General features: G+C 41.9%; 1 protein-coding gene across 1 annotated transcript in view; it reads right to left on the reverse strand.

The window, feature by feature from the left end:
- The window catches only part of PHEX (phosphate regulating endopeptidase X-linked), a 158,966-nt gene that overhangs the window by 12,875 nt on the left and 124,390 nt on the right, over positions 1-21,701 (reverse strand). The window contains exons 15-17 of the mRNA XM_084841745.1: positions 19,882-19,940; positions 8,321-8,375; positions 4,069-4,136 (exon numbers count right to left, since the gene is read on the reverse strand). Coding sequence (XP_084697871.1) covers positions 4,069-4,136; positions 8,321-8,375; positions 19,882-19,940 — 182 coding nt within the window. The remainder of the gene's footprint in view (positions 1-4,068; positions 4,137-8,320; positions 8,376-19,881; positions 19,941-21,701) is intronic.

A 21,701-nucleotide genomic window follows, 5' to 3' on the forward strand; every position in this document is an offset into this window, starting at 1 on the left:
CCCGGAAGATCCACCCCGGGTAAGTCTCGTCCTGGAGGGGATCCGCAGGGGGGCGGGGGAGTGGCAGGCCATTCCACCACAGATTTCACCAAGAGCCGTGGCGGAATTCTCTGCCATCCCTACTCCAGAGGGCTCTTGTCAGTGGTCACCTGCTTGGGTGTGGACCCTTGGCAAATGCCCAACAATACCCACCCTTGACGCTGGCCCTGAGGAGCAATATAGGCTATTTCCCCAGACTTGCTTTGGAAAGTGGGGTTTTTAGCTTTCTCAGAGAATACTAAGGATGGCAGAGAATTCCGCCATGGATTCCAGTGAGGAATCCTCGTAAATAAATATTTACGTAGGCTAGAATGGCGAAAAATAAAGGAATGCAAATAGCGTTCACTACGCTATTTGCATTCCCCTTTTTTTTGCCATTTTATCTTATGTAAATATTTATGTAAGATAAATCGGCGAAAAATAGGGAACGCAAATGGCGGCCGCCATAGCCGCCGCCATTTGCGTATGCTGCATGGGGTTTTTTTTAGGTTAGCCATGTTAGGCTATGTAAATTCTTATGTAACCTATCACGGTTGTCTGGCTGGATGCAAATGGCGGCTGCTACGGCGGCCGCCATTTGCGTCCACACCAGGCCGTCCACGGTTGGAAATCTGGCTGCGGACGGCCCTGGCCGGCTGTTCCACGGCCTGGCCATGGAGCGGTGCTGGCCGTCGAAGATTCTGTGGGGGAGGACTGGATCGCCTTCCCCCCCCATCAAGGATTCCACGGGGAGGGACGGAGCAAAGGTAAGTGAGTTTTGTACATCCTCAGGTATTTCCAAGGCTTTTCCAAGAAGCTTAGAAGGAGCCAAGTGAGATCAGCTCAGCCCTCTACTCCCTTCAAAGCAAAGTTACCCTTGCAAAGGGCTTGGCAACTTGCAGCAGTGGCTGGTGACAGTTCCATCTCCTCTTTGCAAGAGAAAGTTGTTTGGAAGGGGGACAGGAACTGGCAGGGCGTGATGGGTAAGCCATTATAACCTAGGCCTGAATTCAGAGGGTCTTGAGCCCAGTTCTTCATGGGGCATGGACAGCCAAATTCAACCATTTTATATTTCTAACCCCCTCCCATTCTTAATTCACCTGCATCATCAGTTCTTACCAGCGCTGTCAGGGGCAAGTCCCCACAAAGGCTAGGGGACGCCATTTCCGTACATCCCTCGGCCCCTGTCCTGGCCCTGCCACATTTTTCACCAGAGTTCTTGAAATTTTGTTTGAAGTTTTCATTTTAGTTGTCAATAGTGCATTAGAGTGTAAGATGACACTCAATCCCAGTAAGTAATTGTGACACAAAGGGACCCATCCCTGATCATGATAAAGTAAATATTATACATGTTTGTGAGTGAAATGGAAGAGATGCTAATTTAAGGATCACAGTCTGGTAAAGAACAGGTGGGCAGGGCCATCCTATTGTTTAATGAGAACACTCTGATGTTTCCTAAGCACTGCTGGCCTCCTGTTGGTAGGGGGGAAGGGAGCGGTGGTGTTTGCCATTCCTTTTCTCCTTTTCTTTAAAACCCCTGTTTCCCTCCCATTGTTTGCAATGGGAGGGAAACATTTAGATCAGCACTCAGGCTGGTTTCAATTTTGTTTCATGTTGGGGGCATGGCAGAGCACTGGGAGGGCTTTGGATATTGCATATCCAGAGTATCCTGCATCTTGCCCATGCCATGCCCTGGTTCTGCCCATTTTCCCTCTCTCCAACATTGGAGAGGGAAGGGCTGCAGAAAGATCTGAGATCCCCCTTTCTGCCTCTGCGGATCAGAGGTTGGAGTTCTGACTCTGATCGTGGAGTGGAAGATCCGATCTCTCCTATGGCCCCTGAGCTGCCATCTGAGAGAGCATAGGACTGTAGCCTCAATGAATGATTTTGTTGGCTTCTTTGGTTAAACTTAAGCTGGTTGACAAATGCATCCTTGGAAGGCTGGAAGGGACCTGCTTATTAGCTAAGAGAGTCTAAACCAGTCACAGTGAAAATATTTCCCCAATATCCCTTCCATGCACCACAACTTAGAAAGTGCCTCTGAAGTCGCTCTTCTTTTGTTCTTTAGTTCCTAAGTCTGTAACATAAATTTAATCAGTGTGTCACCTGAAAATGGTAAATGTCATTATGCTTTAGTAACCTGTCTCTGAGGTAAATTCTCTCTGCCCAACCATCCTTACTGCGGGAATGAGCAGAGAAAGCCCGCTTGTCAGAGGAGCTGCATGTGACAATTCTTGCATGTCGTCCATGCATGCAAGGATCATCCCGTGTGATCCTCCAGGCTTGCACACCCACACGGGCAGTGCCAGGGCCACATCGGAATGGGTGAATCTGTCAAGCGTGATTTCACTCATTTTTCCACCGTTAAGTTCATTCTGTCCTATTTCCACACTGGATTGCAATTTTTTTTCTGAACTGCACGAAAATTTATACATATTTTTGTACGCCTTTTTCAAAATATATGCATGTTTTGTATGCATTTTAAATGCATGTTTGAATGCACATTTTCAAATGTACATGTTTTTCAAGTTATTTTTTAAAATCACATAATGTGTTTTGTGCACATTTTTCAAAATATATACATTTTTTCTACACTGTTTCAGGTGTGTGTGTGTGTGTGTGTGTGAACTGCATCACAAACTTTGGGAAATTATTGATTTTGCAGTGTAAATACATTCCAGTTCATGTTTAGGTTCAGAAAGTGCAAATTCGCTAAGTTCACCTTGAAATGCACAATGAACAAATTTCTCACTCATCCCTACCTCATAAATCCTCTGGGCAGCACTGCTTCTTTCTTGTGCTCCTTGAAGACTAGAAAGTGCAGACCCTGAGCACAGAGCACTACTCGTTTGTGGTACAGTATTCCAACATTAAATAGAAGCTTATTTTATTAGTACTTTAAAATTATTTTATTTATATGCCCTCCTAGAACAAAAGTCCTCTAAAAAGCCTGGGAGAAGAGAAATTTCTTCAGCTGGTGCTAAAAAGATAACAATGAGGGCACCAGGCAAGCCTCCCTTGGTAAGGCATTCCATGAATCGGGTGCCACAACTGAGAAGGCCCTCTCTCTTGTAGCCACCCACCTAAATTCATTCAGCAGAGGCGGGCCACCAAAGATGACCTACAGATACAGGTAGGTACCTATGGGAGGAGACATTCTGAAGGGCGGTCCTGTACAGAAGGCCTTTCCATTCTGAGGTTCTAGGTGGAATCTGTGATGTAGTAAAATGGGTGCAAAACAAGCAGAAAGGGATGTGTTGCATATCTCAGTTGGGATTGAATAGGTTTACTTGTCTTGAATGCCGTAGCACAAAAGGATGGGTCGGTCCAATGTATGGTCTGGCATATACAAACTGCCACAGTATACTAGTTGTGACATTACAGCAGCTCAACCCAACAAGTCCAGAGGCTCTACAGCCACCACTGCCAAATCCCTTTACTGCATTACCAGCAGGATGAGGGCCGTGGAGTTTTTTTTTTTAAACACTGAGGCCTCACAGAAATGTTTGCAAACAGGAATGCTTCATTAACTGGAATGAGTATAGGCTTAATTAATCTGAATGGTCACAGACTTCCAACCCTTGCTCTAAACTCTTCATTCTCTGTATAACCCATAATCCCTGAGAATTTTTAACACTGTTTTCCTACTGCTATTATGGATATGACATGAAAGTAAATGCATATTATAGAGATGTTAATCCATAATAAGAGGAAGAGGTCACAGCTGGCTACAAACTTCACCATAAAACATAAGATGTGTGTGTTCTGGCAGGGTTTCATAGTTGAGAGAAATTTCTGCCTTCAGACCAATATAAATAAATAGAATAATTATGCCATTCAAATAATTTTTATTACAATCTGGAAGTCTACTCTTTTGGGCAAGCTGGGGTAAGAGGGATAAAGCATGATGTACAGTACAATCCTACGCATGTCTACTCAGAAAAAAGACCCACTGAATTCAATGGGCCTTACTCCCAAGTAAGTGTTATAGGATTGTAGCTATAGTCATCTTTTCTAATCGAAGAATAAACCATTCAGACAATTACTCACCATTGTTATCAAATCCATGGGTAAACTCATGCCCAACAATTACTCCAATAGCACCATAGCTCAAAGACCTGTAAAACAAAGGAGCAATTTCCTTCAAAATGCACAACCTCTAATGAGCTTCAAAACAGATGGAAGAGACAATGGAACAGAATGCAGTTCAATTTATCATCAAAAATTTAAATTCAAACATGTTACAGTCAAAAGAAAAAAAAGTGAATATGAACAAATGCTGTTTAAAAAAACTATGCAAGAAACCCAGTATTATCTGTGAAAGCTTTATTGTTAATTACAAGGGCCTAAGAAGTTAACAGTAACCCATATCACTTACCTTGTGACTAGGAAATGGACATAAGGCTTCCATTAGTACTGGCTATGGGGTGGTATATAAATAATTAAACATTCATAAAAGAGGACATATCAAAGACTGAAAAGTAGGTGCAGTGCCACCTGAAACACTTTTCTCTGTTTATGTGAAATGCACAAATACCTCATATAAATGCCTGAAGTACTGAACATGGTGTGTGTGTGTGCGTGCGCGTGTGCATGTGTTGAATTAACAGTTTCCCTGGATGTTTTTAAATTAATGGACAAATCACAATTGTTACATTTATATCAACAGTTTCCATAGCTTTTCACAATTAACCTTTTGTAATCAATTACCCATCCCGCAGTATCAAAGGAACTGCATTTGTCACAGGATGGCAAAGGAATAGTTTCCCTTAGCAACTGTACCTTCTAATCACACAACAGAAAAAGAAAGAAAGAGGATGAGAGCTAATTAAATAATCAAAAGTACCTTGTACCATTTATTTTCACCTTGGCAACATTGCAGAAAAAATATATGGATTGTAAACTGCCTTAAGCCCAGGATGAGGTAGGTTATAAATAAAATACATACATTATTTATAGTCAATCCTACCAGGCTGGGGTTTGCAATCAACCAATAAGAATACGTTGGTTATGCCTTTTTTGTTTTAGTTTCACTGTTATTTATTTCTAGGGCATCAACAAGAATGAGGCTGTACATATAACACTTTAAAAAAAGATAAAAGCCTTGCCCTATTTAAATATTCACAACAGAAGAAGAATGGAGGGGAAAGGAGACCTTGAAGCTCAGTTAAATGCCAGTGAGAAGAGGTGGGTGTCCAAATGCCCCAAGGAAAGGAGGCAAGCGGATGCCATGACATAAAGACTTGAAATGACAGGTAGCAGAAAGAGAGACTGGCTGCAGTCAGAGAATACAAGATGCAGTTTGGGGTTGATCCGTTGATGAAGGGCCAAGGGTCCAGAGGAGTGAAGAAAGTGCAACAAGGTACAGACAGAAAGAAGAGTCTGGAGATATGTGGGAAGAACAGAAGGAACACATTCAGGGCCTAAATGCATGCAACATTACAATGCATTGTTTGCAGTGATGTCACATTATTTTTAAAATATTAAATCCAAGCGCAGGGGAGCCTAATCTGGATCAGGACCACACCATGAGGGGAAGGGAGCTTTAACCCTTCCCTCTCCCACTGCAATCTTGAAAACAAATGGCACCCCATGCTGCGAATAAGGATAGAAAAAAATGCTCCCCTTGGCACCAATGGGAGCCTTTTCTCTCTTGCTGTTTGCAGTGCAGGGAGTAGGTCCACCAGGCCCAGGACTGCAGCAGGGGAGGGAAGAGTTAAACCTCAGCTCCCCTCACACAGTGGTCCTGATCCAGATTGGGCACCCCCACACTTGGTTCTAATTTTTAAAAACAACGTGACATCATTGAAAGCAACACATTTAATGACACATGTAGGCCCTCAGAAGGCAATTGAAGAAGTTTAGATTACAGGAAGAAAAGGAAAGCTAATATAGAATGTTTCTAGACCTAATTCCTAATGCCCATCTATAGAGGAGAAGAAGAGATATGAAATGTTCATTCCAGCTGATTTTGTTTTGGATGTGTGTGTGTGTTTAAATTCAGGTGTTCTTCTAGAACTTGAAGCATTTCATAGCTGAGGCAAGATTGTGGTTCATCAGTTCATGACATACAGGTATTGTGTTACAAGAAGAGACTGAGGTTTTCAAAGTATATTTTGTGCAGTTTAATGATCCATGACATGCTAATTGCTTTCGGAGTCATGCCTAAAACCTATGATTTAATTTCTACCCTGGCCTTTTATTTTGTTATGTCTTCCACAAAAGGTAGTTTATATGTCATAAAATGCTTCCTACTGATATGTTTTTTCCTATCAGTGCAGAATTCCATTATAGGCTTGAGGTTAAAATTATACATTTCAACAATGGAAGCATCCCATTCTGTGACAAGTTTATTATTTTATATTGCATTGTAGACAGGTGTGACATCAGATATAGAATGGAATCTTAAGAGTAAAGCTGTTCTACCTTTTGATAATATCAAGCAGCGTGTCTAGAATAGAAAACAAAGCCAGATCTCTGTCCTTTTCTCTAGGACTGAGCAATACTGGAACAACTGCAAAATACCCACCCTGTGATTTGGTCATGTAAATGCTCTGAACATTGTGCTTCTGGCAGTGAAGCTTCTCACAATGAGTGAGTAGGAGTGATGTCATGAAATATTCACAAGCATGTCAAATTCTCAAGAAACAAAGGTATCAGAATGTTTACAGTCTCCTTTCTGGGAAGAAAGGATCAGTTGTCAGTTTGGTTGGGATTAACAGCAACAGGATCTAAGGACAGAAATGTCTTTGTGGGGCAGACTGAGGACTGGAAAGAGATCCCAGGAGATAGGGAAGCTAAGAAGCAGAGAGCCCAGAGGCAAGGGGGAAAAAATGGAGAGTAGGCAGCAGACAGAGAAACAGAAACCCAAAGGAAAGGTAGGTGAAGAAGGAGGCTTGAAGAAAAGAACAAAGGAGTTGGGGAACTGATGTAAGAACTGACTGATAAGAAAGCAGAGATTGGGAGCTGAATTTCACACATTGTGTTGGTTCAGACAACCATATCTCAGCTTAATAAACCAAAAGAGGAATGAACTTTATGGGCCCACTCATAGTCCTTTTGCTCCTCTCTTCATGACTGGAGCAAACAAAGCATGAACTGTTCACTTAGCTATAGTTTTCCTTTATGCCCAAGCCTGGAAACTATGATTAACAGCTTTGGAACAAGTCAATATTTAGAGGAAGCCGACTTCAAACTGTGGCTTCATATCCTGGCTTGTTCTGGAGCCATTAATCATTAGGAAGTAGGACACTGCATGTACAGTACAATATTGTGAAAAGAAAGAAGGTCTCCACAGAAGGTCATGCACATATTTCATGCCATACCTTTTATTTCACAGCTAAATGTTGCTTCTCTCCCACCCACCGATCCACCCTTTCAAATGGACATATCATAAAGCATGAATTCTCAACCTCTGCCCAATGAGCATTTTGAAGGGGAAAAAAAGATTGATCCTCTTGCATAACTGGAGATGGGATCCTGCATATAAGGTTTAGCCCCAGTGGTAACTAGGCCTCATGATTTAAGACCTGAACCCTCAAAGACACTAATTGCTCATATACCTAAACTCAGTGCCCACAGAAGCTATCAATGCATTCACAACCTGCTGATTTGAATTGATCTTGAGGAAGCATAATTTCCAATATGAAAAACTGTGTAAGGACTTTGTTCATATATATTTTTAAAACCTCTCTAATGAATACGTAAATGGGAATTGTTTCTGTTAAGTCCCACTGAAGTGATTGTGTGCACGCATGCTGATTTGTTATTATATCATTATTATCATTATTGTGTGTGCACGTGTGCATCCATGTGTGTTTACTGGCAGCTTCTAGGAGGGTCCACTCCTTGGTCCTTTTGCTAATGTATGAAGAATGCTCCCTTGAGTTTTCTTCAGCTATAATTGCTGTTATAGGAATTAAGCTTTGTGAATACTTAATGCAGGACTGCCTTACGCTTGCTTTCATTTAACACCATGCTAAGGTGAAAACAGCAAAACACCAAGACAGTTATTATTTTCTAAATAAATCAATGGTCATTTTAGAGGCAGACATTGTGTTCTTTGGCATTAAAACTATCTTTCTGGGTAGCAGCATTTCATACCATTCTTTTTTGCAATGCAAAAATAAACATAAAAAATAGCAGTACAGTATAAACAACAACAGTTGCCTGTTTTTTTTAAGTATTTCTTCTTTGTCCAATAATATTTATGTGCTATATACAATTACGTTATTTCCCTTATAGCTCCCTCTTTTCATACCCATGCAGCATTTCAGTTATAACTCTTTTTTTTTTTTTTTACCTGGGATATTCTGTTCCCCAAAAGAAAGGCTTCTGGAGTTCTCCTGCTGGGAATCCTGTGGTGTTTTTTAAAAAATAAAAATAATAGTAAATTCAGTCCCACTCAATAATGGAAGCCAGGGCTTTTTTAAGACACTCAATAATGGAAGCCAGGGCTTTTTTCTCAGAGGGCCTCTGCTACTTTCCACATTCAAGTCAATAGGGTTTTTCAAAAGGATAATAGGGTCATTCAAAAGGATAACATAATGTATATGAATCAGGAATGCAATATGGCCTTGCAAATGAACCACACATCAAGGCCAGATAGGGAAAATGTAAAACACATTGAATAAAAGCATTTACTAAATATTTGGGGGTTGTTTTGTGTGTGTTTTGTGGGTAAAATTGATAGCAATTAAAAAAATAGAGTTAATGCTCAAGTGGGTGGCTTACCGAGACATACACGGAGGACAGCATCATTATATCTATGAGCTGGCTTGTGGAATTATTTGGGTGGGTCACGCTATTACCCAATTCTGGCTTCATTGGTAGTTATAGATGGCCTAAAAGCAAATTGTATAATGGCCCATATCATCAAAAAGCTAATTCTGATGCCTACATAGGGTATTATTTACTCAGCCTACACTTTCAAAATGGTTCCCACCAACTTATCGAAAGAATGTTATATTAAGTAGCAGAATAGGAAAGGCTAATTTAGTATACAGATGAGTTGTGGGGGCATATTCCATTGTCTGATATAGATGGCTGAAATGGAAGCCTAGTAATTACCAGAGGGGTACTCAGGATCGTCCACTGCAGCAGCAACAACCACAAAGAGGATGTAGTGATGGCCACCAATTTGGATGGCTTTAAAAGGGGGTTGGACAAATTCATGGAGGAGGAGGAGGCTATAAATGGCTACTAGTCCTGATGACTACATGCTACCTCCAGTACCAGAGGTAGCATGTCTATGTTCACCAGTTGCTGGGGAACATGGGCAGGAGGGTGCCATTGCACTCATGTCCTGCTTGTGGCTGATTGGCCGCTGTGTGAACAGAATGCTGGACTAGATGGACCCTTGGTCTGATCCAGCATGGATCTTCTTATGTTCTCATGTTCTTAAAGAGCCCTTAAGCACCTTAAAGACTTAACTTATATATTGTGGCATAAGCTTTTGGTCTTATTTACTCTACTGTTGCAAGAAGGGTCAAAAATGGGCTTGACGATGGCAAATATGGGTCAAGTGTGAACTGCACATGTGATGAGGCAATCACCCAATCCACTTTACCATAGGCCAAACTCTGCACAGACCCAATTAAGAAGCCCACAGGAGCTCACGTTACTTAGCCCTTGCTTTCAGCAAGCCTGAGCTTTATGGTGCCTAGACCTTAATATATTTGTTTCTTCCACTGTATGTATAGCAAAGAGTATCTAGCTAGAATGGTTTAGTGCCATTGAGTGGAGATGTTTAACACTACACCTGGCAGAAATGAAAGCTCACACTTTCAGATGTGTTAGGATGATTTAAAAAATGTGGATCAAGGAAGCCTTGCACTCCACGCTGGTGTAATTAATTTGCTTTTACAGCATAGAAATAAGTTTATTTGACAAGTTGCAAACAACAATAGACCATTAGAGGGACTGCAGTCCCCAGAAAATCAGTTTTTACCATTTTTCTGTCTCATACATCAGTGACAAAACAGGTGGTAATTGCAGCAGGGGAATCACAGCCAGCAGACAGCAGATGGGCAGGCCAAAGGAGCATACTGCTTGTTGCTTCACTTGACATGAGTTACATTTAGTATATCCCTTGAAATAATGCTGTAAGGAATGTGCTGAAAGCCTGCTCTTCCAGTAGGAAGATGTACCTACTTTTTGGAAATAGTTCTACAAGCTTAATAAATGAATTGCTTGCCAGTGAGGGTTTTCAAGCATTCCAGATTGGCCCTTTGAAAAGCAAATATGAGGAAAGATGTAGACATTGCAATGACCAACCCTCATCACTGACAGCACTTAGTCATAAGTTGCAGCTCACAAGTTATGGAGTGGGATAGTTTTGGGTTTTTGCTATGGGATACACAACACGTACAAGAGAATAAGATGTAGTTCAGAAGTCCTGCATCCCCTTCAGTCCATTGAGGAAAGTGACCAGAGAAATGTACATCTACTCTTGCATGTGTTAGAGCTCAACTACAGCTGGAAACTTATACCCACATTTATTATTATTATTATTAATTCAAGTGGCTAAACAAGAGCCACTTATTTTATTACATAATAAATAAATGCTTATTGTGGCACCTTATTTTATTTATTATTATTACATTTATATCCCAGTTTTTTCCTCTTGCAAGGAACCCAAGGCAGCTCACATGGTCCTCCTCCATTTTATCCTCACAACAACCCTGGGCAGGAAGTTAGGCTGAGATTCAGTGACTGACCTGAAGTCATCTAGCGAGCTTAATGGCTGAGTGGGGTCTAGAACCCAGATCTCCTGAGTCCCAATCCAACATTCTAACCACAACACCACACCTTAAATGTTAACACATTTATTATGGATAAGATTTCATCAATTGGAGTTCACTTTATCAGATACATGCAGTATTATCCTAATTTGGCAGGTATTTGGTTGTGGGGTGGGGTCGGTGGAAAAAGAAATTGTAAGTAGTGAGGAGAGAAGGAAATAAAAATACAAAGGTTATAGATTGTGGCAATTACAATGAATCTTAAATGTATGCAAAGTCATTACACCAATCGTTCATAGGTTAGTGTTGATAATAACATAAACACTCTGGTACGGATAAGCAAATTAACACCTTTAATGGAATATAAAAACCTGTGTAACAATTCAGGGCCCCATCTATATGGCAGCGCTTTGACCTCCCACCCTGTCACAACTGTGCAGCAATGCGGCTTCAAATCAGTATAACCTGCGATACACTCGCGATGTACCGCATGCTTCCCTAACAGACTTGCTGTGCCCTTCCCCCCCCCCCATTATACTGAAATGTGCAGCTGTGCAGTCTTGTGAGTGTGGGGGTGCGACACTTCAGTGGCTGTTTTGAATTTGAGGGGCTCTGCTGTGTCTTTCCGTCCCTTCTTAGGTAAAAAGTGCGTGTTTTGTGCTCCTTCTGTGTTTTGTGTTTTCTGCACTATCAGTTTGTTAGTTCCCCAGCCTGAGACTCTCGCGATGGTTCGCACTCACAAGCATGAGCGCTACATGCCTAGCCATCACTCCAAAATGGGGCCGGAAAGATTCTGGTCCTCCCCCAAGACGCCTCCCTGCCCTCAGGTACTGAGTCCAAAAGCAACCGTTGTGAAGATACAAAGCTGCAAAAATGTGCAAAAGTGTGATTAAATAGTTGACAACCCTCTGTGCCTCTGTAACTGTGCAGCTGCAAAGGGATGGGGGAAGTAAAGGGGCATCACAGAGTGACTCAGGCACTACGCACACCTACAACACGCCCACTGCAAAATGCAAAGCTGGTTTGGGGAAGGGACAGACGGCTCACAAGCACAGGGAATCCCGTATCAAACGAAAAACATCACAGCAAAACAACTCCTTGGAACGCCGTATTTTCTAGGTGAAAACCACAGATGGCTGCGAAGTTGTGACTACGTCATCTATCATGAGGGACTTCAACTTGCACCTGCCCTGGAGCAAAAGCTGGGTGTAGATGGGCTCCAGGTCACAGGTGATAGAATTGAACTCTTGATAAGTTGTAATTCAGCAGTTTCATAGCTTCCCCTCTGGAAATAAAATTTTCTATGTACTGTTCAGAGATATGAGAAAGTCCCTGGCCCCAGCCTCACAATGTAACAGACAAGATACAAAAGGAAAATGTGAACTGCCCAGAGAGCTTTGGCTATTGGGCAGTATAGAAATGAAATGAAATGAAAAAATAAATAAATAAATAAATAAATAAATAAATAAATAAATAAAAAATTGGGAAGGAAGAGGAACTATATCCACTTTATATCCTGTTTTGCCATGTCGAAGGTACACTCAAAGTTAAAATGCCATTTTTAATGTGACACCCCCCCCCCAATAAGCAGCAGCAACAGTAAAAGAGCAGGAATAGCCGATAAAATCTTGAATGACAACACCTGGAGATTTTAATTGAAGTGCTCCAAAATGATGGTTTTCACTTCAGGCACTGTGGCTTTGCAAATTGCAGCACTGGGTTGCTTCTAGATCACTGCTACATATGGAACACTAGCATATGTGACATATGCTAAGTTTACTTTTTATTTTAAAAAGAAAGAAAGAAAGAAAGAAAGAAAGAAAAGACTAAACAAGTGGAGCAGTACTAAAAAACAACAACAACCCATCTCCACTGTAGCCAAAGCTCTGCAGACTACTGAATTGTAAATTTCCAATGCTTACGTAATTGAAATAATAGGTGGATATGCACAATAAAATGAAGGTGGTGATGGCAGTAGAACTTTAGCTCCCATTCTCTTTCAAAAAAGAGGGGAGGTAAATTTCCTTCCCATCCTTCTCTGCTCCTTCCAGAAGAGGAGGCAGGAAATGCTTAGCTTCTATCCCATGGCATAGGAGCGATGCCCCCAGTCCCAAACTTTCTATAAGGAAAAACAGAGTGGTGGCTTGACTTAGCTTCCTTCCTGGTGTTTTCAAAGCAGAATGGAAACCCAGCGTGTGATTGCCCTTCTTTCACCTCTGCTATCTACTGAAGTTTCCAATCCCATCCTGTCCACCAGCTTAACAGAAAACTAGCTTTATAGCAGCACTTTTACAGTGCTGATTTAATGGTGGGGAAGGAACCACCCAGACTAAATGTTAGTGATACTTCCATGAAAAGGGAGACAATGCAGGATGAGTCCTGGGCTCTCCTCGCTTCCACACACTAACTTCAAGGCTACTAAGAACTAACTTCAAGGCTACTAAGTGGTCCCTCAGGTTGAACACTCAGGTTGCTTCTCTGAGCCCTTTCCCTCACTCTCAGAAAACTTAAGAAGCAGTTCAGAGAACTCCCATTACGTACTAAGCAGGCAAAAGCCAGCACAGTTGGGACAAGCTAATAAGCTCAAACTATGCCAGCAGCAAGTGTGAGTTCTGCATCAGTGTGCATGCTCTACTGATTTTTTCCATTAAAAATCATCTCTTTTTTGCTAATTAGTGACTACTTTTGAGCAAAACTCCATGATAATTCATGGAGACTTTGGCCATCTGTGGATTGTCACCAGTAAGTGTCTGAATGACATCTCTGCATGCTCCACTGAGTTCAATAATAATATATATATAAAACATCATATGTGAAAAGGTACCATTTTAAAGAAAGGAGAGTGTATAGCAAAATGTACCTTAATGCTTTCATAAAGTTTTGTGTATGTGTGTGTAAATACACACTCATGCATGCTAGCCAACCAAAAACCTAGCTTAGCTGGTTCATAAGTCCAATTCAGGCATTTTTTTCTATAAATAGGTCTTCAAATGTCATTTAACTGTTGAGAGTTGCCAAATTAATTTTGACTTAAGCGGAATTAATTGGATGTTCTAATGAAGGTTGCATTTAAGATTGATTAGCTCATTGATTACTTAAGCTAGTCAGACTCATTACACTGTAATTTTGCTTAAATATCTACCAGTGAAATAACATGCCATGTACCTTGTGAAAATAATCTATCAAATATAATTAGCAATAGTCCATTTTGAAAAGTAAATGTATTAATGAGTATTAACATTAGGAAATAGAATGTGGATATAAAAGTTACAAATTAAAAACTGAAGTTTAACAAATGACTGTGGTACAAAATCAGTACTACACTTCGTGAAAATTTAAAAAATGGAGTGAAACTGAATTCTCATAAAATATGGATGTCTTTACACTCACTCAAATAGGTACCATATTCTGGAAATTCATTTCTGTTTATACTGAAATATTTATATACATTTAGGGCGCAATCCTATGCATGTTTAGACAGAGAAAAGGCTTACAACTCCCAGCATTCCCCAGCCAGCTGGCTGGGGAATGCTGGGAGTTGTAAGCCTTTTCTCTGTCTAAACATGCATAGGATTGCGCCCTTATTTGACTATCCTGCCCTCCCTCCAGGGTGCTCGGGGTTTTCCCCACCCCTTAATCATGATAATAACCCTGTAAGGTAAGTTAGACTGAGAGGATGAAGAAGTCTTATAGAGAGCTTGTCAGGATTATATTGATCAGGTCTAAGATATGTAATGTTTTCCTAATAGTCTGATCATGCTATTGAGAAGGATGGCTTGTGTACCCTGGGCACAGCTCCTTCTACATCTTTCAAAAATAAGGGTGGAAGCCATATCGGTAACCTGGCTCTATGTCAAGTTTGTACTGTACATTTGGTATTAGGAGCAAAGTCATATTATACAACAAAGACTGCAGTCCTTCAAAAAGTTATTTCAGACTTAGGAAAAGTGCCATATGAGAGGTCCACCTGGAGCCTAGTTTGTTAACTTTCCGGGGATAGGTGAAGACCTTTTTATTCTCTAGGCCAGGGATGGGCAACTAGTGGCCCTTCAAATGTTTCAGCCTACAACTCCCAGCATCCCTCACCATTGGTTGTGCTGGCTACAGATGATGGGAGTTGTAGGCGAAAACATCTGGAGGGCCATAAGTTCCCCATCCCTGCTCTAGGCCTTTTAATTTTAATATACATTTTTAGCTTTTGCTTGTTTAATATTGTTTTGCTTTAAATTATATGTTTCAAGCTGCATTTAAGGCTAAGAGGAGGAGCACTATAAAGAAGACATTCAAAGGCAAAATGATGAGTAACAACAACAACAAAAAAGGAAGAATCGGACATTAGGAAAATGGGAACAGCTTGAATCTTCTAATTAGCAAGCCTGCTTGAACATGTAAATTCCAGAATTACTCTACCCATTAGCCATCAGGAAGCTGGTGGGCTACTTTTAAAAGTGCTTTCTCATCAAGAAGTTCCTGATTAGCCAGTCTCTTCACAGATACCTAAAGCAAAAAAAACTCCTGCAGAAAAGTCCAGCAGTTGTGTGAAAAATCCCCTGCTTCCTCCCTGGCAGGAATGCAGCAGCCTGTGTCTCTTAGTATTTACTTGGGTTCCAAATGTCCCAGAACATTCCTTCTAGAACCTCTGCAACAAACACCATCAACGTGCCCAACTTTTAAAAGTTTAAATAATCATCTATATAACAAATTTAGCGGGCACTTATTCAAAACTAATTTTAATAGCTCATTATTCAATAAAGATATAAATTTGTATCTCTCTAACAAGAAATCATCGCTTTCATATCATGTATCAGGAGAACCAACATATCACTAGTAACTAACTGTAAGATTTTAAAAGCTGTGCTCAATGGCTATTACATCTTCAGACTATACTAAAAATCTGTTTTATGATTATTATTTTTTTATCACCTCACTATTTTAGGACAGAAATACATCTGCAATAGATTTATTTCTGAAAATGTGAACAACCAAATGAATATATAAGTGTTTACATATAATGCATACTAAGGAAAATGCTTATCAAAAGCATTTGTTGATTTATATTAAAATCTCAGGTTATATTGTGTACTAGTTTTTAACTCTGTAAGGGCGCAATCCTATCAAGATAGGCAGCTGCCTCCGACCTTGGAGGTGACCACCTATCCAAAGCAAGGCAGGAGAGGCATGGGGGTGATAGTTTCCTCTGCGCCTCTCTTGCCCTGCTATTTTCCGCTAGACAGCTGTTTTCGGTCATCTCGTTGTAGGGGGGCCGACCAGGAGAGGAAGCTGCTGTATGACACATAGGAAGTGTCGTACATGCAGCTCCGCTCTCCCCGCCCCGGAACACCCCCAGCCCAGCCCCTTTTCAGTTGCTCTGCGCTCCTCTTCTGAGCGGAGGATGAGGCTTCTCCACACTGCCTTGGAGGCAGCGCGGACATGGGGGGAGGTTGGTTTTCTGGGAACCGACCTCAGAGCATGGGCTGCGAGGTTGGTTCCTGGAAAAGAGCGTATCCTATGGCCCTCTAGACAGTGTCTGGTGGTCATAGGATTGCTCCCTAAGTCACTTTATAAAGATAGCATGTTTCCCTCAGCACAAAACTGGTAACACAGGAAGCAGTTCCCCAAACAGGAAGATAACACATAATATGGCATCTCCTCTATCCTACCTACTTTCATCCCTACAAAGGGTCAACCTAAGGCTATTGGGCACATTTAACATATAACAGCTGAAGTGGGCCTTCCAGATCTTACCCACAGGGGAAGTCTATGAGTACTACCTGTGTCACTCAGATTTCACTGTGGCTCAAGTTTGAGTCTACTTCATGCATTTCATGAAGTCGGAATCATTCATGCAGTGCTGGCTCCAGGTTTTTGAAGGGCTGCAGAATAAACCAATTCTGGTTTAAAGATAAAGAGCCGTAAGAAATGTTGCCCATCAACATTTAGCACCTGAACAGCAGAATGAACAGGCAGGGACACAAGTCACCACAGTCTTACACACTGTGGGTAATATCCAATGTTAGTCCTACTTAGAGTAGACCCATTGAAATAAATGGATTTTAAGTTAGTCATGATTAGCAAGTGCCATTCATTTCAAAGGGTCTACTCTCAGTAGGATTAATATTGGATAATACCCTATGGCTCCACACAATTTTTATTTAACTTATAGTCATTATCTCTAAATTTGCATCTATATTAATACATTAGCATATGCAAGTTTTACAAAATCATTGTCCTCCTTTTTGGTAACATATTTCCTTTGTTTTTGGTGATTCATAAGCGGCCACCCTAATCCACTTCCTTGAGACATAGTTTTGTACATGGCATCAGCTGATAGACTTTGAGATTCTCTTCTACAAGTCTGAAGCCTGCCCATTTCTGACACAAGAGAATATAATCACCTTATTGTAAGCAAGCACACTGAAATATGTACCCCTGGTATGCCGGTACCTAGATACAGCAGCAAGCCATCTCTCAACAAGGCCAGTTCATGCCACATGAATTTGTTGACTCCTGAAAACAGCTTTTTAAAAAGACAGCAAACAGAGAGATCCCAAGGTCAAATGCTACAGATACAAAAAGGTCAGCAGGAGAGAGAGAGAGAGACAGAGCCCAATTGCTTGTGTGCCCATGACTGATTGGTTACGTTTGACAGCTCTCAGCTTCTTGACACTGTTAGACACAGCTGAGTGTGAAATCCTACATCAGGAACCCTGACTTTTTGGTACGGCTTTGTTTAATCTAAGATAACTCTGGGACCCAGATCATGCTGAGATGAAAAAGGCTTAAAACGAAATATGTAATGATTTAGTAATGACGAAAAGAATGGAAACGCTTTTCATTGCGAGCGGAGATGGTGTAATGAAGAGACTGAGAACAAATCTTGGATTGAAATTGGGCCACATTTATTGAAATAACTGCAAATGGGAGACATAGGATGGGCCCTGTCTGTGCCAGTGGCTAGCTGGCACCTTTTGGGCGACAACATTCCCAGCCTAAGGGGTGGCATGCCTGCATTGCTGCCCCTCCGGTCTGCCCCTCATGGGGGAGGTAGACCTTCCCATGTTACCCCCTCCCGGGGCCGCACAGCTCCTGGGTGAGTGAAGTGAGTTGGTCTCCCAGGCAACCCTTATCCCTCCGCCGAGCCTCAAAACCCGTGCGGGAGGCCTCGGGCATCGCCTGTCACCATAAGGTGCCTCTGAATGCTCACCATCCCTAAGCTCATTCTCCTTGGCCCGTCCTAACCGCAACCAACAGCTAGCAGTGCCAGCAAGAAACTGAGGGGAGAGGGGCGCGGGAACACGAACAAAACCCCTCCAGCCCCTCCCCCCTCTAAACGGCAGGAAGGGCTGCCCAATGGCAGTCCAAGTCATCTTCTCCCCTGCCTGCCCACAATGGCCCCCCCACGACCAGGTTAGCCGGATGTGGGGGTAAGGCATTAGTGCACATTTACATACAAGAACTTGTGCTGAACTGAGTAGGGGCAGGCAGTTTTTCTTCCACATTTTCCTGAGTCAGCTAAAGAAAACAGTACTATGTTTTAAATAACCTTCAATAAGTAAAAAAAGAAAAAGGATGGGGGGAAATGACACAATAAAATAAGGCAAGAAGGGGTGGGGAGTCCACAACCACAAAATAAAATCATTTCCTAATAAAGCCAAATATTGCAGAGTGATTCAAAATATGTTTGGCGCTAAATACTACTACAGTCCTGCCTAGCTACTAGATCTGTTTTATGAATGATTACATAAAACCTGAACAAAATTAAGTGATTCATCAAGTCTAAAACCATGTAGTTTCAACCTCAGACAGGGTGCAATGACCACTGATTAAAAATCTACCTTCAAGACTTCCATCCACCCCATTCCTATCAGAGAATATATTATTCAGGGATCTGGAGAATGACAGTAGCCTAATGTGCCTAAATGAAAAGACTCATCAATCCCTGGTAAAGATAGAATGCAGAATGCCCATAATGCTGTATGGTACTCTAACAGCTTGAAATATCCTATTTATTCAAAAGAGAGGCCTGGTTTGTTCAATAGTGCTTAGTCCCAGGTAAGTGTGCTAACCGCTTAGAGGTATTTTTAAATATGGTCAGTCGTATATAAATCTATTAAATAGGTAATAATAAAGAATAGGATTGCAGTCTAAGGCAGCTCTGTTAACTGATGAATGCAGGGAAAATGTTTTGCCAGAACTCTGTAACATTTTGCATTGCAAATTGGAACCCTTGAATGCTTATTTTGTTTTATTTTAAAAAGAATATTCATTTAGCTACATTGCAGGTTTGTAACTCATATTCCAAGTAAGCCAAACACTCAACGTAGAAAACTGAAGCCAAACAATCAAGGTGGTGGTGAAGGCTGTTGCCCTAAAATCTGAATAAACATGGGATCTACTGCTGCATGGGTGACTCCATGCCACACTAGCAATATGTAGGAATCCCATGAAGCATGCAGATGCTAGGTTACTTCACATAGCAATGGCACCTTTAACAACATAAGAGGAGCCCTGCTGGATCAGACCAAGGGTCCACCTAGTCCAGCATCTGTTCACACAGTGGCCAACCAGCTGTCGACCCGGAACCCACAAGCAGGGCATGAACGCAACAGCACCCTCCCACCCATGTTCCCCAGCAACTGGTGTACATAGGCATACTGCCTCTGATACTGGAGGTAGCACATAGCTATCAGGACTAGTAGCCATTGATAGCTTCTCCTCCAGAAATTTGTCTAACCCCCTTTTAAAGCCATCCAAATTGGTGGACATCACCCTTCCTGGGGGAAAGAGTATTGTTATGGTATAGGAAGTAACCATGTCCTCTGCCCCATCCCACATGGCTCCTATACATTATCAGTGTGATGTGAAACCTGATCATGTAGAAGCAACTCCCAAGTTGCAATGGTAATGTATTAATCTCCCCTTAGACCCACAATAGTAGCAGCTAGTACTATTTTTCTTATTGGCACAGAGCTCATTTGTCTACTGGGGATTCCTGTGTGAAAAGATGTGGCTTTGATGTTCCAGGAAAGCATGCTGCTTCCAGAAGATGAAGGATGGTTTCCCTCCACCACCACCCTCATGTAAATAATTAAACTGTAATTTTAAAAAGGCAAGTACTCACGGATCTGATTTGTAGATGCACTATAAAACGCATTCACAGTAGTTGGACTAGTAAACCACCTGTTGAAACAGTAAGAACAAGTTAGATCTCAATGGTTTATGAACAAAATAAAGTTCTTGAACTCTGTGAAACAAGTAACAAGAGAAAATATGCAATTAGACATGCAAAAAGTCAAGGCATTACTCCAACTTGTATTTCCCATTTGTGATGCTGTTGAAAACAGTTGTCTAGGGCCATATCTACATGGCAATGAATTTGAAGCTCTTTCATGTTTAATGCAGATTTTCATGAAATCAGCTTTGGTCTGTTAGGAGCACACGAAGCAAAAAATGTGGAGTAAACACAACCTTAAAACCCACTTTTCACAGGTCAAACTGCACTTTAATCTGCCTTACTTTATGGTTGAATGGGCGGAGTCCCACTAGTAGAAGAGAATATCATCAACCCCATAGATGCTGCTCAACCAATGAGAGAGGCTTGCTTCCCGCCCCTGTTCGTGCTCCACTGCTCAGGGAAATGTAATGGAAGAGATGAGTAATAACTCGGATAATTTACCCTACACCTCTCCCCCTCGTATCCACTGACAATGAACCAGCAATATCAAAGCCCAGGGGCAGACTGACTGGCAGGCAGACAGGAGGCACCTAGGTCCTGCATGGAGGGAAAGGGGTGGAATTGCCTTCCTCTGCTAGCGCTCTGGAGTCAACAGTGAAAGATACTGCTACTGTCTCCACTTCCCCAACTAGAACTAAGCCTCCAGCTCCTCCCCACAAACACGCAGGAAAATCACACACACAGGGGACTATTCTGAAGGGGAGACATGAATGAATCAGAGGCTGATATTTGTGAATGGAAAAAGCAAACTGCTGCATTACTCCGAAGGGGTGACCCAGCAGAATTCCGTGATTAGGGAGGATTGTTCCCAGCTCTGTCCATGCTCTGTACTGGTTTCCCTTTCTCCTTCCCATCTATGTATTCCTTAGTTGTAGCTGTATCATGCAACTGTGAAGCTGCAGGTGTTATCACCACTGCAAAATAGCAGCTGGCTGCCCTTTCTCCTCCCTCCTCTGTGTATTCCTTAGTTGTAGGAGTATCACGCGGCTGCAAAGTTGCAGGTATATTGCCACTGTGAAATAGTGGCTAGCTGCCCTTTCTCTTCTGCTCTGTGTATTCTTTATTGTGCACTACATATAAACTGGCTACTCCACTACTGTGAATGAAATAGGGTTACTGATATTATGAATGGGAAAAGGAGGGTAATTATTGTGAAAGCAGCCCTACTGCAAATGGGGAAAAAGAGGGAGGGGGGGGAGTGTGGCCCCACCTCTTAACCACTTCACTGCCAGAACACAGCCACGTTAAAAAGGCACACCCAAGATTTAATGCAGAGGGACTGGGCATATTGCAGGGGAACTGGCTGGGAGCCATTTTAAGAAAAAAAATACAGAATAAAAGGCCTTTCAGACAACGCAGCTTTTCAGGAAAGATGCCGCTGGTTGGTTGCAGATTGGCCATGACATGTGTCCCTAAGGACTTTGAGCCACAGAAGCATCGGAGAAAATGTCCCATGTAGACGGGCCCCAGGAAATGTTTAAAATAATTGACTATTCGTCCATCTGTGACTAGTGGTGTGATCAAATTTGGTCCGATAAGCTTCTGCCAATCCGTTGAATTCAGTCCCACCTCTCGCCAATCTCCCGGCCACATTTTTTAGTTCCTTAAACGCTGCCTCCCAAATTTCCCTTCCACGTCCATCCCACTTCAACACCCCTGAGCTTCTCCTGTCCCTAGGCCAGGTGGGATATTTTCCTCTAGTCCCA

Source organism: Heloderma suspectum, chromosome 3 (genome assembly GCF_057233095.1).
Source record: "Heloderma suspectum isolate Gila_16-S chromosome 3, 16-S_ref, whole genome shotgun sequence".
NCBI classification, from domain to species: domain Eukaryota; kingdom Metazoa; phylum Chordata; class Lepidosauria; order Squamata; family Helodermatidae; genus Heloderma; species Heloderma suspectum.